This window comes from Mobula hypostoma, chromosome 20 (genome assembly GCF_963921235.1).
Source record: "Mobula hypostoma chromosome 20, sMobHyp1.1, whole genome shotgun sequence".
NCBI classification, from domain to species: domain Eukaryota; kingdom Metazoa; phylum Chordata; class Chondrichthyes; order Myliobatiformes; family Myliobatidae; genus Mobula; species Mobula hypostoma.
This window is the reverse complement of record NC_086116.1, coordinates 18682972-18700013: the sequence shown is the minus strand read 5'-3', so window position 1 is coordinate 18700013 and position 17042 is coordinate 18682972. Positions and strand designations below refer to the sequence as shown.

The 17042-nt window shown below is 39.9% G+C and overlaps 1 protein-coding gene across 8 annotated transcripts; it reads left to right on the top strand.

Annotated features, from left to right (window-relative positions):
* Positions 1-95: 95 nt before the first annotated feature.
* On the top strand, positions 96-15084 carry tprkb (Tp53rk binding protein). Of its 8 annotated transcripts, none has more exons than XM_063072133.1 (6): positions 96-208; positions 6174-6366; positions 7676-7798; positions 8353-8529; positions 12005-12102; positions 12245-13758. In XM_063072133.1, the coding sequence occupies exons 2-6, from the start codon at positions 6226-6228 to the stop codon at positions 12255-12257; spliced, it is 552 nt and encodes a 183-aa protein (XP_062928203.1). In that variant the 5' UTR covers positions 96-208; positions 6174-6225; the 3' UTR covers positions 12258-13758. The 8 variants fall into 8 exon arrangements, with proteins under 8 accessions (XP_062928203.1, XP_062928202.1, XP_062928207.1 ...); XM_063072132.1 differs by having other exon boundaries at positions 107-240; positions 12245-13755; XM_063072137.1 differs by lacking the exon at positions 12005-12102 and adding an exon at positions 13950-15084 and having other exon boundaries at positions 128-415; positions 12245-12349.
* Positions 15085-17042: the final 1958 nt, after the last annotated feature.

Sequence of the window (17042 nt, the reverse complement as noted above, 5' to 3'; positions counted from 1 at the left end):
CACTACGGAAGCTTGAGCTCGAGCACGACCAATGGATTTTTTTTAAAAAACCTCTGAGCATCAATAGCGGAACCTTCGGTAATCGCTGATGTGCTGGGGGGACGAGTTTTCCCGCTGGATTATGCGGCTTCCGGTTTGTGGCAGTGGAATTGGCTATTTTCTTTCCTGAGTGAGGACCTCTGAAATGTGGTTAACCTCGCTGTTGAAGGTGGTGGAACATATTCAAAGATTCTTTTAAAGGTAGATAGGTCGAGACGTAGTTACAAGTTTGTGTGTCTCTGTCCCTCTGGGACTTCACCCATTGGGTGAACGTCGATTCGGTTCTCGATTCAAATGTACAACACTCCTAGTGGTTTGTTTTTCCATCAGTCAATTTGTTCCCTGGCTGTTGTCCGCGGTTGAGAGCTTTCAATTGGTACGTGCACCATTTCATGAATTATTTCCTCAATTAGTACTAAGCCGTTTATTTTGACAAATTTACCGCAAAATGCTGTACTGTGGAGTTGTTTTAAGATGCATATACTAACCTAAAATGCAAAAAAAAATTAAACCATGATAATCAAAACCAAATCCAAGGAAGCTCTGCTCGCTAATTCCCTCCTCGCCCCCATCCTGCCCCTACTAAAATAATTCGCCTGTGTATTAATTTTGAGAAACATCTTTCTTAATTAATCCTTGAGGTTTATGGTGATTCAGAACTGCTGTGATTCAAATGAGTAATCTTTTGTTTAGCTCTTTTTGCTAACTGGAGGGAGGGGTGGGCTTTGATGTTTCTATTCTATGGGGTTTCTTTGTTCCGTGGATGTCTGTGAAGAGGATGGATTTCAGGTTGTATTCTGTATACATAGGCTGAAATGTGCCTCTGAAACACTAGGTTCAGTATCCTGTTGACAGGGCCAGTTCTCTGTCAAATATCAGGGATGTTAGCTATACAATTTCACCCTTAGAATAACTTTAAAATCTTATTTACAGGTTTCTTTTTCTTACTGGATTAAAGTAACATTGATAGATCAGTCTTTTGATGAATTAATGAAATTCTAAGTTTCCATCTACTCTTTACCTTGCTTTACAAGTCCACCATGCGCATCAATGACATGAAGCCCTTCCTGATGGGCTTAATGCATTCTAAGCGTGATATTATGCATGGAGCAATGTGTCATTGAGGAAAGTACCCCTCTCTCCCTGAGGAACAGGCACCCTCTCTGGCCACAGCCAAGGTGAGGAGGATCCTAGCCAGGGTAAACCAGAACAAAGCTGTGGGGCTGGACAACATAACTGGTCAGGTGCTGAGGGACTGTGTGGATAAGCTAACAGAAACTGACATGTCTAACATCTCTTTGAAACAGTCTGCAGGCTTCAAGGCAGCCACCATCATTCTGGTGCCCAAGAGAACAATGGTAACTGGCCTAAATGATTACTGCCTGGTAGCACTGACTTCAACAATCATGAAGTGTTTTGAGTGGCTGGTAATGGATCATATAAAATGCCACCTTCCAGCTACATTGTCTTACCCCACTTAGAAAACGATGGATCACATGCCAGAATGCTGTTAGTCGACATCAGTTCAGTGTTTAACACGATCGTCCCTCAGAGGCTGGTGGGTAAACTGCCCTTGCTGGGACTCAACACCCTGTCTGTAACTGGATCTTGAACTTCTAAACAGAACAACCATAATCAGTCCGAGTTGGCAGCAACATCTCAAGTTCCAACGCGCTGAGCACTGGTGCCCCCCGGTCCATGTGCTCGGCCTGCTGCTGCTCACACTGCTGACTCACGACTGCACTGCCAGATTCGATTCAGATTGCATCATCAAGTTCTCTGATGGCACGACAGTGGTTGGCTTCATCAGCAACAACGATGAGTCGACATACAGAGAGGAGGTAGAGAGGCTTGTCAAATGGCGTGAGAACAACAACCTGAGTCTCAACGTAGACAGGACAAAAGAGATAGTTGCGGACTTCAGGAAGGCACAGGTGGATGATTTTCTATTCTCCATTACACATCAATGGCTCTGCTGCAAAGAGAGTGAAGAGTGCAAAGTTCCTTTGTGTGCGCATAATGGATAATCTAACCTGGACCCACAACACTTTCTCACTAGTCAAGAAAGCACAGCTGTGTCTACACTTTTGGAGGAGAGAGTGGTGTGCAAGGCTCCCCACCACCATTCTAACAACTGTCTACAGGAGCACCATTGGCAGTGTCCTGTCTGGCTGCATCCTAGTGTGGTATGGAGTCTGCAAGGCATCGTACAGCAAGACCCTACAGAGGATAGTAAAAACCGCTAAGAAGATCACCAGGGTCTCCCTTCCCCATATTTGTGACAGTTACCAGAGTGTTGCAGGTAAAGGACCCGAAGCATTGTTGAGGATCCTCACCCCACACTCACTTTGACCCACTGTCATGAGGAAGGAGATACAGAAGCATCAGGACAAGAATTGCCAGACTGGGTAACAGCTTCTTCCCTCAGGCTGTAAGACTAATGAATACCCTGCCGCCACCAAGATCTTCCTGCGCTGCAGGCATTTGAGTTGTACTACATTTACTTATTTATGATAGTATTTGGGTTTATGTGTTGTGTGTATTTTGTTAGTGCATCGTGGTCTGGAGGAACTTTGTTTAGTGGTATATGTACAGTCAGATGACAACAAACTTGAACTAATTGTGTAACTTAGTAATTAACCTTCTGCATCTAATTTACAACGCACAGACAAATCAATATTACCAGTGATTTTTGGAATGATTAAGCAGGGAATGGCTTAATGCTGATTCCAAGATGGAATTGGGACAGATTGATTGACCTACTGTCATGATAGACACGAAAAGAATAGGATTGTATAAATTGACATCTTTATTCAAGATTGTTTAATGCAACTTCCAGTACACAACTGTAAAAGAGAACAAACTAATTGTAACTCCTATTCTGATGCAGCACAAAAAAGATAAAGAACTCAATAATAATAAGAAACTATATATGAATACATAGGGGAGGCGGGGCCGGGGGACATCAACTCAGACCATGAGAGGCCTGCGTCGTGCATTTTCATTCCTTACAAGGCGCAGATTGGAAGATAGCTTATATACATAAATTGATGCTAGGCACAGGAGTGTCTATACATAGTGTGACTGACAGGAAATAATAAAGTAATGGTAATTGGGAGTGTGGAGGGGTGGGTTAGTGGGTGGAGGTGTTGATCAGCCTTACTGCTTGGGAAAGTAGCTGTTTTTGAGTTACAAAAACAGGTGGTCCTGGTGTGGATGCTATGTAGCCTCCTGCCTGGTGGGAATGGGACAAACAATCCATGAGCAAGGTGGGTGGGATCCTTCATGATGTTACTGACCCCTTTCCAGCACCTTTCTGTATATGTGCTAGTGTTGTGTTAGACTACCCATTGGCTTTTCTGTCCACTGCAGTGCATTTTCCATATCATGCAGTTATACAGCTTGTTAGGACATTCTCTTCTACTGTGCATCTGTAGAATGTCATGAGTATTGATGTACATAGTCCAGCTATCTGCAGACTCCTAAGGAAGCAGAGTTATTGGTGAGCTTTCCTGACTGTGTAGAATGTGTTATGGGACTATGAGAGCTTGTATGAGACGTGCACTCCCAGGAGGTTGAAACTTCCATTGCTGTGCCACTGGTGTAAAGAGGAGTGTGAGAGGTGCAAGTTCTGAAGTTAATAATCATCTGCTTTGTCTTGTTGACATGGGGAAGAGATTATTTGCCTGGCACCAGGCCTCGAGCTGTTCCACCTCCTGTCTGTAGGTTGTCTTGCTGTTGGTGATGAACCCTGTTAGGGCATTTTTGGGGTTAGCACACGTAGCAAATAACTTCAGCAGCTAACTTCAGCCACCTATCATTAAATCTGAATAAAGACTGTATTAAATTTAAAATACAGCTCTGAACAATGGGTTCCTGAGAGCCATGAATCACAGTTAATGGGAAGACCCGACAATGGTGATTAAAAATTCATGTAGAATTTCCTTGGAGGCAAAGCAGGAGCTGTGTAATTCAAAGGAAGCATTGTGGATGCATTGTAACTATTGAATTGTCCTTTGATCTTTAGCACATGACATTTTATGAAGCATGGGGTTGAGCAGACCTCTTCCCCTGAAGGGGTCTCCATATGATTCCTGCTGTTGCGTAAAGACACTACTTCATATCCACCCGCTAAGTCTCTCCAGTGACTTTGTTCGGGCAACAACCAACCCCACCACTGTCATGTCACTACCATTGTGTTACCTCTTGTTGATTTCAATTGTTATTGTTGCAGCATATTTATTTTAATTAGATTAGATTAGATTATGAGAACACTCAGTCCTCGTTTATTGTCATTTAGAAATGCATACATGCATTAAGAAATGATACAATGTTCCTCCAGAGTGATATCACAGAAAAACAGGACAAACCAAAGACTAACACTGACAGAACCACATAATTATAACATATAGTTACAGCAGTGCAAAGCAATACCATAATTTGATAAAGAACAGACCATGGGCACAGTAAAAAAAGTCTCAAGTCCCAATTGACTTCCGAGTCCCCGACAGCAGGCAGCAAAAGGGAGAAACTCCCTGCCATAAATCTCCAGGCACTGACAACTGCCGATGCATTGGAAGCACCTGACCACAGTCGACACTGAGTCCGTCCATCTGAAAACTTTCAGCCTCTGACCAGCCCCTCTGATACCGCCTCCGGAGCACCATCCTCTGCCGAGCGCCTTCGACCTCGCCCCGGCCACCAAAACAAGCGAAGCCGAGGATTCGGGGCCTTCTGCTCCGGAGATTCCAGACCACACAGTAGCAGCGGCAGCGAAGCGGGCATTTCAGATGTTTCTCCAGATGTTCCTCCATACTCTCACATCTGTCTCCATCAAATCAGAATTGTGCACGGTACCCTACTTGACAGATTACAGATATCATTCACCGGAGAGGCCGTGCGCGCTGCGTCGTGCCGCCATCTCCTCCTCCTCCTCACTGCAATTGATTCAAAATTTACAAAAATTTTAAACTCCCAAATGAAGAAATTAAAAAGAAAATTTGAAATACACAGATGTCTATATTTACACGTTTATGAAAAAATAACTGAACATTAATGACATGTTATTTTGGCCAGCTTGAAAGGAGCTTCCTTACATGCATAGTCATAGTCATACTTTATTAATCCTGGGGGAAATTGGTTTTCATTACAGTTGCTGCATAAATAATAAATAGTAATAGAACCATAAATAGTTAAATAGTAATATGTAAATTATGCCAGTAAATTATGAAATAAATCCAGGACCAGCCTATTGGCTCAAGGTGTCTGACCCTCCAAGGGAGGAGTTGTAAAGTTTGATGGCCACAAGCAGGAATGACTTCCTATGACGCTCTGTGTTGCATCTCGGTGGAATGAGTCTCTGGCTGGATGTAGTCCTCTGCCCAACCAGTACATTATGTAGTGGATGGGAGACATTGACCAAGATGGCATGCAACTTAGACAGCATCCTCTTTTCAGACACCACCGTGAGAGAGTCCAGTTCCATCCCCACAACATCACTGGCCTTATGAATGAGTTTGTTGATTCTGTTGGTGTCTGCCACCCTCAGCCTGCTGCCCCAGCACACAACAGCAAACATGATAGCACTGGTCACCACAGACTGGTAGAACATCCTCAGCATCGTCTGGCAGGTGTTAAAGGACCTCAGTCTCCTCAGGAAATAGAGATGGCTCTGACCCTTCTTGTAGACAGCCTCAGTGTTCCTTGACCAGTCCAGTTTATTATCAATTCGTATCCCCAGGTATTTGTAATCCTCCACCACGTCCACACTGATCCCCTGGATGGAAACAAGGGTCACCGCAGCACTCATGCTTGGGTGTAATCGATAGGAAATTTTGATATCTGGTAAAACGATGCCACTTTGAGCGTAATTTCAAAGTTCATTAGTGTGTGAGAGTGATTATACTCCATTACCATTTAGCTCAAAAAGTCATTCAAATAAAATAAACTTCTGCTCAGCCACATTACTATCAATCTCAAGCAGAAAAGAATATTTTCCCACTATTTCTTGGTAAGTGTGAAGTCCTAATATAGATCTCTTGGGGAAGAATTATTTTACTGTGTAATTGAAGAACTTTGCATTGCAACATTGAGTCTTTCTGCAATAACATGTTCATATAATTTTTTTTCTTCAGGTATGATTTTATTTTGTGAGTAATCATCAGCCACTTGTTGCTTTTGAAGAAGATGATTATGACACATGAGCTGGAACTCTTTCCAGGATGTACCGTGACACTTCTGTTGTTTAAAGATGTTAAAAATGCAGCAGAACTTCGACAAAAAGCTGTGGAAGGAGCTATCGATGGGGCTTTAATAAATGCCGCAATGGTGAGAAACAATAGCTAATTCTGACTGATTTTATGCAAAGATAAGACATTATGTGAAATCTTTGTTCTTTTGCTATTATCTACTGGAAAGCAGCAGTTATTAAGGAGCTCTGCTGGTACTAGAAGTTTAGATTTTGATGCAATTAGAATCACAAATTTATTTCATATATTAATGTGCAAGAATTTGTCCCTGTAAATTCATATTTTTAGTTATTACATCATCCAAATATCTTCAGCTGATTTAGCCTTGTGTCATGGTCTACTGTTGCCATAATTGCAGTAACTTTCTGGAAACAGAACTTTTTAATTGAATAACGTTGCATCCTGTCTTTGGGTATCCCACGTAATATGGCCCTGAAATGCTTTTAATAATCCCATTCTTTTTCGGGGCAAGGCAAGAAATTCTGATTTCTCAAAATCTGTACTGTAAATTTATAGCTGAAGAGTTCTATGATTATATTGTAGTGTTCTATGACTATATTTAACATAAATTTGGATAGATACATGGACTGGATGGGTATGGGGAGGATGGGTGCAGGTAGATGGGACTGCGCAGATTAATAATTCAGCATGGACTAGATGGGCTGAGGGTCCTGTGTCTGTGCCGTAGTGTTTTATGATTCTAAGAGTTTAATCACTCTCAGTGTCACCGTGGCAGAGAGAGTTACAAAAAGAACTGATGTTATGAAGAGAGTAAGCACTCTAAGGAGACATAAATGCTTACTTAGCAATCTTAGTGCTGCAGAGTAAGTATAAAAATACAGTTTATAATCAGTTACTGGTACTGGAATATGCAAACAGTTTTTACTTACTTCTTTGGGAAAAGTCACAGACCTAAGCATTTTGGTTATTCCGTATTCAATTCCTACAATGAGTTTTATCTATTCATTTATATTTGGTCGCCCCGTCATATTGTGGTTCAGGAACCTTCTAGTGGTACACGCTCTGTGATTTCTCTATCATTTAATTCATGTATTTTTCACTTAACTTTGCATGTGAACATTTTTTTTCGAATAGCAACTGTTAAAAGATTAACTCCATAGAATGAAATCACTGAGTCGTAATGTTGTCAAATCCAAAACTGAGCGTGAATGTATTTAATGTAGAGTATTTGAAAGATCTTATTTTCTAACTGTAAGCTGAGTGAATCATCAACAAATATCTGCAACCTACGATTTGTATTGTTAGAAAATTTGTCTAAAGATAGGTGCTAGGTTTTATCAGTAGGAAAACATGTATTAATAAATACACGCATCAATGTGATACCTGCTCTCAGGTCAAATGTGGACATAATTCTCTTTATTTTGCAGGTAGTTGACCCATTCCAGATACTCGTGGCAGCTAACAAAGCAGTTCACTTGCACAAACTGGCTAAAATGAAGACACGTAGCCTTTATTCTGAAATCATATTTAATCTCTCGCCAACAAATAATGTAAGATTTGAATTTGAGTGTAGAATTATGGAGTTTACTTGCGTTCTAATGCTTTGCAGTTTTTGTCAGTGTATTTGTGCTGTTTCTTGTCTTGATGGATCTGAACAGTGCAGTTTCACAGCTTATAGCATTAAACCTCACAATATGGTTTCTGGGTGTAAAATTCACAAGCCACTAACCTGTATCTCAGTGTAATTACATTTTAAAAAATAATGTTTAGTTCTTAGCTCCAGAATACAGGACACAACCTATGAAATTTCTGATTCCGGTTCTCCTTAAGTTTTGTTTGTAGTTCAGCTAATTAAACTTCCGCCACCTTTCACAGTGTCCACCCTGTCAATGGCTATGCTGGAGACATGGAATTAGTGATAGGATAATCCCCACCAAAGTAGATCTGGTTGTTAGGTAATTGGGAATGGATAATGAAGATGGCCTGCTCACTAGACTATCAGAACTTCTATTTCATTGTTCCTTTTATATTTTGTCTTGTTTTAAAGATCAAATCTTAAACATGATTAGTTTATTAATAATTAATATGAATAAATACTCTCAAGATTTCAGATGCTTTCAGAAAATTTGGGATTTCAGATCGTGACTCTGCTCTCCTCATTGTTCTGGTGTATGATGGAGAAAAAAACTCTAAGTTAGAAGACATCATAAGCCAAGTAGATGGGCGTCAGATCCCTGTACAGGATTTCTCAACGATCACTGATGTGGCCCAAGTTAAAAAGGTTTGTTCAAAAAAACAAAAAGAGTTGGAGGAAGTTTGAATAAGATATTGGGCCAATATAATACCATCATGGAAAAAGTTTTTACTTTTTCAGAGAAACTGTGTCCAAACAAAACATAACTTACCTTGAATTGAAAATTGGATGACAGTTATATTAAAAGGTTATAATTTGTATATATCAGAGGAATTTATTTCATGGTGTTCATATCACAAGTAAATGAAATCATTGCCTCAAAAAGCATTAATATGTTAAGTTGATGATCCAAATTTTATAGAGTTGCAGTCTTGCAGACATAACATTTGAAGGTAACTACTGCTGGTCTGAACATCCTGCAAACAGATTATTTGTCTTTTGTTATATTACTACCCTCCTGTACGTGGTTGGTCATATCGAACCTAGTTATAGAGTTTTTTGAGGAAGTTACCAGGAAAGTGGATGAAGGCAAAGCAGCAGATGTTGTCTACATGGACTTTAGCAAGGTTCCACGTGGGAGGCTGGTCTAGAAGGTTCAGTCACTTGGCATTTGGGATGAGGTAATAAATTGGATTGGACATTGGCTTTGTGAGAGAAGCCAGAGAATGGTAGTACAGGGTTGCCTCTTTGACTGGAGGCCTGTGACTAGTCGTGTGCTGAAAGGATTGGTGCTGGAGCCTTTGTTTGTCATCTAAATCAATGATCTGGATGATAACATGGTTAACTGGATCAGCAAACTTACAGATGACACCCAGATTGGGGGCACAGTGGACAATGAGGAAGGCTAACATGGCTTGCAGAGTGATCTGCAGCAGCTGGAAAAATGGGCTGACAAATGACAGATGGAAATTAATGTAGACAAGTGTGAGGATTTGCACTTCGGTCAGATTAGCTAACACAGTGAATGGTAGGGCACTGAGGAGCGTAGTAGAACATGGGGATCTGGACATACAGGTACATAATTCATTGAAATTTGTCATAGTTTGTAAAGAAAGCTTTTGTCACATTGGCCTTCATAAATCGATGTATTGAGTAGAGGATTGGATGTTATGTTGAAATTGTATAAGACACTGGTGAGGCCTTATTTGGAGTATTATATGCAGTTTTGGTCTCTTACCAACAGTAAAGGTGTAAATAAGGTTGAAAGAGTGCAGAGTAAATTTACAAGGATGTTGCTGGGTCTGGAGGACCTGAGTTATAATGAACGATTGAATAGATTAGGTCTGTATTGTTTAGAACAAAGAAGACAGAGAGGATATTTGATAGAGGTATACAAAATTATGAGGGGTGTAGATAGGGTAAATGCAAAAAGGCTTTTTCCACTAAGGTTAGGTGGAACTACAACCAGAGGTCATGGATTAAGGGTGAAAGGTGAGGTTTAAGGGGAACATTAGGGAGAACTTCTTCACTCAAACGGTCACAAGTGTGTGGAATGGGCTGCCAGCACAAGTGGTGCACGTGTGCTCGATGTCAGCTTTTAGGAGAAGTTTGGATAGGTACATGGATGGTAGGGGTATGGAGGGCTAAGTTGCCGCCGCTGCAGGTTGATGGGAGTACGCAGTTTAAATGGTTTTGGCATGGACTAGATGGGCCAAAGGGCCTGTTTCTATGCTGTACTTTATGTCTCTATGACTCCCTTTCCTTGCACCATCATTTGTTCATTCATTATGTGCCATGTTGTATGACATTGGTGATCATGGTCTTTTCATGACCATAATTGTTCCTGTACCATCATCTCGTGTGTTATTTAATCCCTTATTTGCTACAATCCAGATAATTTTTAATTCTCTCCTCTCCTATTGTTTTTCACTATGTTAAAACTCTTGGGGATAGTGTTTTGTAGCAATTTGGGTAGATCAAAAGTATTTCCCCACAAATGCCAACAAATTCTGGATTTCCACTAATGCATGTGAATGTTGACATCTGCTTGCAGACAATTTCACAACTGTGTGCTGCCACTAGGCTTTTAGTTGGGTGCAGCTCTGTGGAATTGATCAATTTGCCATCACTAATGCTGGAGAATCCTTTAGCAAGTTCCCAAACTGGTGTCCAGAGACCTCCCGGATGATGGTGGGGGTCATAGCATGAAAAAGGTTGGGAATCCCTGCTTTAAAGCTATTTATGATAGGTTAGTTCAGGTGCTTGGAACTTACCTCATTTCCTTTGTGATAGCTTAGGAAGGAGCAGATTATTGTTTTTGTAATTGCATGTGTTGAAGTGTTTTTTTTCCTAATAATTTCTATTTATTTTGCTGGTTTGGCTGAATCCAAACAGCAATTTATTTCTGGGGCATCCACATAGGTCAGTGGTGAACTAGATTTTCCGACCCTTGTCTCCCAATTCCAGTTCATTTAAGAGGTCATTTTCCTGAAAACAATGCCGTGAATTTCTGAGGAAACATGAGGAGTTATCTGTGCTACTGTAATTGTGCAACAGACTTCAGCCCAGAGGTTTCAACAGGAATGTAAAGTCTTGAAGTTGTGTTGTTAGTTTCTGCTGTCTTCTCTGACATTGGATTCCTGATGATCTAGAGTGCTGAGCTGCTCCGGAGAGTCACTGGCAGTTAGTGCGTTGACAGGGTTCCCATTAATTGGCTGGAGGGTATCCTTATAAGTAATTTACATTTTTTTGAAATATTTTAGTTTTCATTTTTTTTATAATTTAGAGTTTAAATAGGTTTGAAATGAACGCAGATGGTATTAAAAACTTTGTTGTTTGATTGTTAATCATGACACGGTGAATGGAGCTTAGCTAGTAGTAATTTATTGTTGTTGATGGGGCTTCTGATCACTCGACATCACAACTTTACAGTGCAGAAGTCCTTGCTGCCACATGAGGGTTCATTTTGAGCATTACGAAGCCTTGGGAATACAAATTGCACCTGTTTGAGTCGTACAACTAATTGGTGCTACAGTCGAGGATTTTCTGTTTTTTTTTGGTTTGCAGCGTCTGTAACTTTTTTCTTTTATCAGTGCTTGCCTCATATTAAAGTTTGATGTACCAGCAATTCTGATCAGAAGTGCCAGTTAATTGCCTCGTATCAGTGCATTTGGGAACTACTCCAATACTAACTTACATAAATTGAAAGTGATTTAAAATTTATTTTTCATTGTTCGTAAACAAGTGATTGTTGGAATTCAAAAACAGTGGAAAAGCCATTTTAATAACAAGCTGTCAGAAGGGCACGATGTAAACTTAAGGCGAGACCTTAATTCTTGCTGCCTGTGGCTCATCACGGTACTTGGCCCACGTGCCCTCTACAGATGCAGCAACAAGGTTGGCAGGTCGCTCGAAGTTGTGTGGCTGCAAAAGAGAACTGACTGCAGAGGATGTAAGTTCTGGACCTGTAGACATAAATTTTTGATATACTTGTTGTATCAAAACATCTATTTAAAAAAAACTTAATTATTGATGCTAGACTGTTGCAACATATGTGAGTGATGTGGGTTCAATCTTAGTTCGCCTGCTTTGCCACATTAATTCAACGTGCAATCCTCCACAGACTGGAGGATCTCACTGTACTGCTGTGAGAACTCTGCAGAGGCCAGTTTGTTTCTTCGCTGAAAAGGTGGCTGATTCACTTCGGACCATCTGTTCATGGTAGGTCTTACACACCATAGGGTATGGCTTTGAAGCATTGTTTCTTCCTCAACTAAAAATTGCTTAAGACAAAAAATAGAAGAGAGACTGAAATTTTTAACAACCTTACCTGCTCTCAAATTACAATTTGTCTCCTCCACAGTTATACAAAATAACTCCTGCTGAAGAGAAGGTTGGAAATTTATTGGATGCAGTCATTTGTCGGATGAGTGCGAAAGATGTTCTTTGATGGCCAAAATCATGTTGAGTTAAGGAGATTCTTTACAAATATGGTATTTTTCTGAAACAGAGAATAATGGCAGTATGTAATTTATATTTTTGTATATTTATGTACTGTATCACTTGTTTTGAGATTAAATCCAAATGTAGAAATAAATTTGCAGTGGGAAGTTTATTCCAGTAAATCCTGTAACAACATTCATGAACAATATTGCAATAAAGACTTTAGGGTAAGGCAGCCTTACTCTAAACAAGTGCATTGCTGCTCTTCATTGTGGCTATTCCCCCATCAGGCAGAAGGAAAAGAATGGCACTGGAATACCATCACCTTTGCCCCTCTCGCCCTTGGATTTGGATCACGGTTCAATGTTCTGGAGCTTCTTACATAACAATACTGCAGGGATAATTATAGATTCAAGCTTCAAGTGTATTTTTTATCACAATGTGTAAATTGTACAACCTTGAACTTGCTTGCTCACAGGTAGCCACAAAGCAAGAAACCCGTAAGAACCCAATTAAAGAAAAAATAGAATAAAAATAAAAATAAACGAACAATACTCTGTGTACGGATGACCTGATTCTTGTTAGTAATTTCCTGAGAATGAATGAAAGGACTTTGCAGATGCCTGTATTTATCATGCCATTTTTCTACATTTGCCAATAAAGCTTGGTTATCATTCTTCATAAAGTACAAGTTAATCACTACTTGTAATGTCGGCCTCCTACAAAAGTAAAACTTCTGCAATGGTATGTCCCATTCCATCTTTTCTGTCCACAGATTCTGATGTCGATATGACTTTGCTTATCAGACGTTCAAAATCCTGCCATTTGGCTGCATTTATGTGTTTTACACTTTAGTGATGCAGATAGGTTCTTTTAGTTAGCCTTAGGTTTAGCTATCAGTGCTGCCAACCTTTCCAAAAGATAAGTATTTCTGGCATCTCTTCAACCATCCTAGAACCAGCTACATGAAGTCAATTTTCCAGTTATTTACTGTTAATCCGAGGAGAATGGAAAATGGAGGATTTGGATAGAAATAAAGGGTCTGAAAGGAAACAGATGGGCAGAGGAAGGAGGCTAAGATTGTGGAGGTGGGGATGAAGTCACACGGAGGGACCACTCTACAAGGATCAATTATGACTGTTGAGAGAATAAAATTATGCAGAGAGATGGGGGCAAATAACTAATAATCTTGAAGGAAAGTTTCTGAAGAGGAATGAGGGGAAGGAAAGAGTTGCAGATGACTATGGAGCACAATTCAGAATAAGGAGTAGGTCATTTAGGATTGAGAAGAAAGAAAGATCTCTGATTCTTTGGGTTACTTTTTCACTGACAGGGTCATTATGTTTATTCCAAATAAGGGACTTGGCAATTTTGGTGATAGTGTTGGTAAATGCTTCTGAGGTGGATGATCAATCATTGAATAGTGGAGCAGCCTAGAAGGACCCTATAGCTTCCTCCTCTGCCAATTTATTACATTCATATGTTCTTCCAAGAAAGGAATGTCTTTCAGAGTGTATTTATTTGAAGTTACTTTCCCTTTTATACCAAAAAGGCGGGAGGAGAGAGAGCAGTGTGCCGTGCGTGTGCCGCCTTCCAGTGAAAATGATATCGTATCCATTAAATAGGGGCCGTGGACAATTCTGATTTGATGGAGACAGACGTGAAAGCACAGAAGAACATCTGGAGAAATTTCTGAAACGCCAGTTCGCTGCTGTTGTTGGCTGCGTGATCGAGAATCTTCCAGAGGGAAGGCCTCAAAATCCCCGGCTTTGCCTGCTGCTGGCGATCGAGATTGAGGTCGAATCATTCGGATAGAGATGGCGCTTGGTACTCGGTGTCGGAGGGCTGATCGGAGGCTCAAAGTTTTCGGACGACTCAGAGTCGGACTGTGGTCGGGCATGGCAGGGAGAGTTTTCTTCCTTCTCCCGTCTCTGTGAGATGTGGGACACTTGAGAGACTTTGAACTTTTTACTGTGCCATGGACTGTTCTTCATCAAGTTATGGTATTGTTGCACTGTTGTAACTATATGTTATAATTATGTGGTTCTGTTAGTTTTTTCAGTCTTGGTCTGTCCTGTGTTTTGTGATATCACACCGGAGGAAATATTGTATCATTTCTTAATGCATGCATTACTAAATGACAATAAATGAGGACTGCGTGTCTTCATAATCTAAAATGAGTAGCACTGAAATGTACATTAATTAAAATATACATTTCAGTGCTGCATCCATTAAAAAAGGCTGCATTAATTAAAAAATAAATGTGTGCCTTGGAAACCAAAGTAAATTTTAGAATAAATGTATTTTTAAAATAGAGCATTATAAATTATGCAAAGATTTCAGAACAATTTAAAAATAAACTTTCTAGAGCCACTGTTATGCCATATCTGACAATTTGGTGTTACAAGTTAACTTGCTGTCTGCAGTGTCAGTATTACTATTAAACTTTTTGTCTTTGTTCATGATATCATAAATGGATGACAACATATTGGATTGTTTAGTGAAGTATTGTATCTTACACTTTGTGAAGTCAAGTGTTGGCTGTTGACTCCTGGGTGCCAGTAGTTTTCAAACCAGTTAGAATGGAAGCTTCTCAGATAGAAATGCATGTATTAAGTTCAAATAGCCTTAGTCCAATGCAGTTCTGTGGGATAAAAATGGGAAGCCAGATTGCCATATAGTAATACCCTTCGTGGTAGAATTAATTATCAGGTTACGGATATCACTTGCACAAGAAGAATGCAGCTCGACCTGTGTCTGGTTCATTGTGCAGAAACGTTCAATGTGTGATAGAGCATTATCATCAAATCAGTCAGATCAATAACAATGTTGGTAAACATTTTCATTAAACATTTTGAAGCTTTCATATACATTACTGCTTAAACTAGCTTTCAATTTCAGATAATTATCTTCAAAATAAGCTGCATTAGCTCCAGAGTTATGGAGTCAATTGCAGCATCAGTAATAAGAATATGTACAGTTAAAGATTATATCAATAGTTATTCTGCTGCTCCACAGTCTGTGTAATTACAGTTGCTCTACAATTGTAATACATGCAACAAAGTCCTGGGCCACTTGTCAGCTACTAAATACACCATCAGAATTTACATGTAACCCACTAATTACTAACTATCCTTTCCATGTTTATCGACGTGCAGTATCTTTCCTTCAGAATTCAATGTCTTAGATTTTTTTCCCAATTGTTATTCAAGTAATTTTAAAATTCACCTTGTTCTTTACAATATACTGTAACTGTCCTCTGCCATCTGCTTCACAGCAATAAAATCTTCTATAAAATAATTTCTCCTATGAAATTTAGTTTCAGTGCTCCAGACACTAACCACCCTGCAAACTGCCTTTTCCAAAAGCTCCCTTCAGGAAAGCACTTAATGGATATTAAAACAGCTTCATGCCATCTTTAAAGTTTCTTTTTCCAGGCAGTTAATCTGATCAACCATTCTAGTTAGTGACCCACCACCCTCATCTATTACCCCAGTCACTGCACTGCTCTGTAAACACTTTAAACCACTTTTCATAATGCTGTTTACATTGTACATACACGCTGGTATTTATGTATTTATGCATTTATGCACGCTTTATTCCATATCTTAACCTCTAACTTTATTCTGTATTCTTTATAATTGTTGAATGTTCCGCCAACACACATCATATTCCTAATACATGTAAATATACACTCAGTGGCTACTTTATTAAGTACACCTGTACACACACCTCATTAATGCAAATATCTAATCAGCCGATCATGTAACAGCAACTCAATGCATAAAAGTATGCAGGCATGGTCAAGAGGTTCAGTTGTTGTTTAGACCAAACATCAGAATAGGGAAGAAATGTGATCTAAGTAACTTTGACCAAGGAATGAACTTTGGTGGCAGACCTGGGATTTTCACGCACAACAGAGTCTAGCGTTTACAGAGAATGATGCAAAAAAAAAAAAAAAAATCAGTGAGCGGTAGTTCTGTGGGTGAAAATGCCTTGCTAAGGAGAGAGGTCAGAGGAGAATGGCAGACTGGTTCACGCTGACAGAGAGCTGGCAGTAACTCAAGTAACCACGTGTTAGGACAGTGGTATGCAGAAGAGCATCTCTGAACACGACACTTTGAACCTTGAATTGGAGGGGTTACAGCAACAGAAGACCACAAATATGCACTCAGTGTCTACTTTATTAGGTGCAGGAGGTATGTAATAAATTAGCCACTGAGTGTATATAGGAATGAAGTTAATCCTTGAGCCTTGACGATAGTAAGCCATTATATCAGGATGCAATGTGAACTAAGAGACATAAAATTTGACACAGGAATTAGAAATGGTGCTAATTTCTCAGAATAAGTAGATAAATATTTCTAAATTGTCTTGTTAACAGATACTTTGTGCAAATATGGACAATTTTAACCAAATTTGCTATTCAGCACCTCACTGTCCCCAGCCCAGGAGCCAGAGACCCTGGGGAAATGACAGAGTCTCAGCTAGATACATATCACCAATCCATTTGCCAGTAGTGTTGGAAAATCATGGCTGAGTTGAATGATGGGGGCTGCCTTCCATATGATGCCACCTTATGTGGCAAGAGAGCAGCACTCTAGCAAATGGGTGGTTGGAAAGTGGTTAACTCAAAAACTTGTAAGTCATTCTGTCAATTGCTTCCAATTAGAAATTGTGAGGCACTCTTGTAAATGCTGATGGGTAGGCTGGATAAA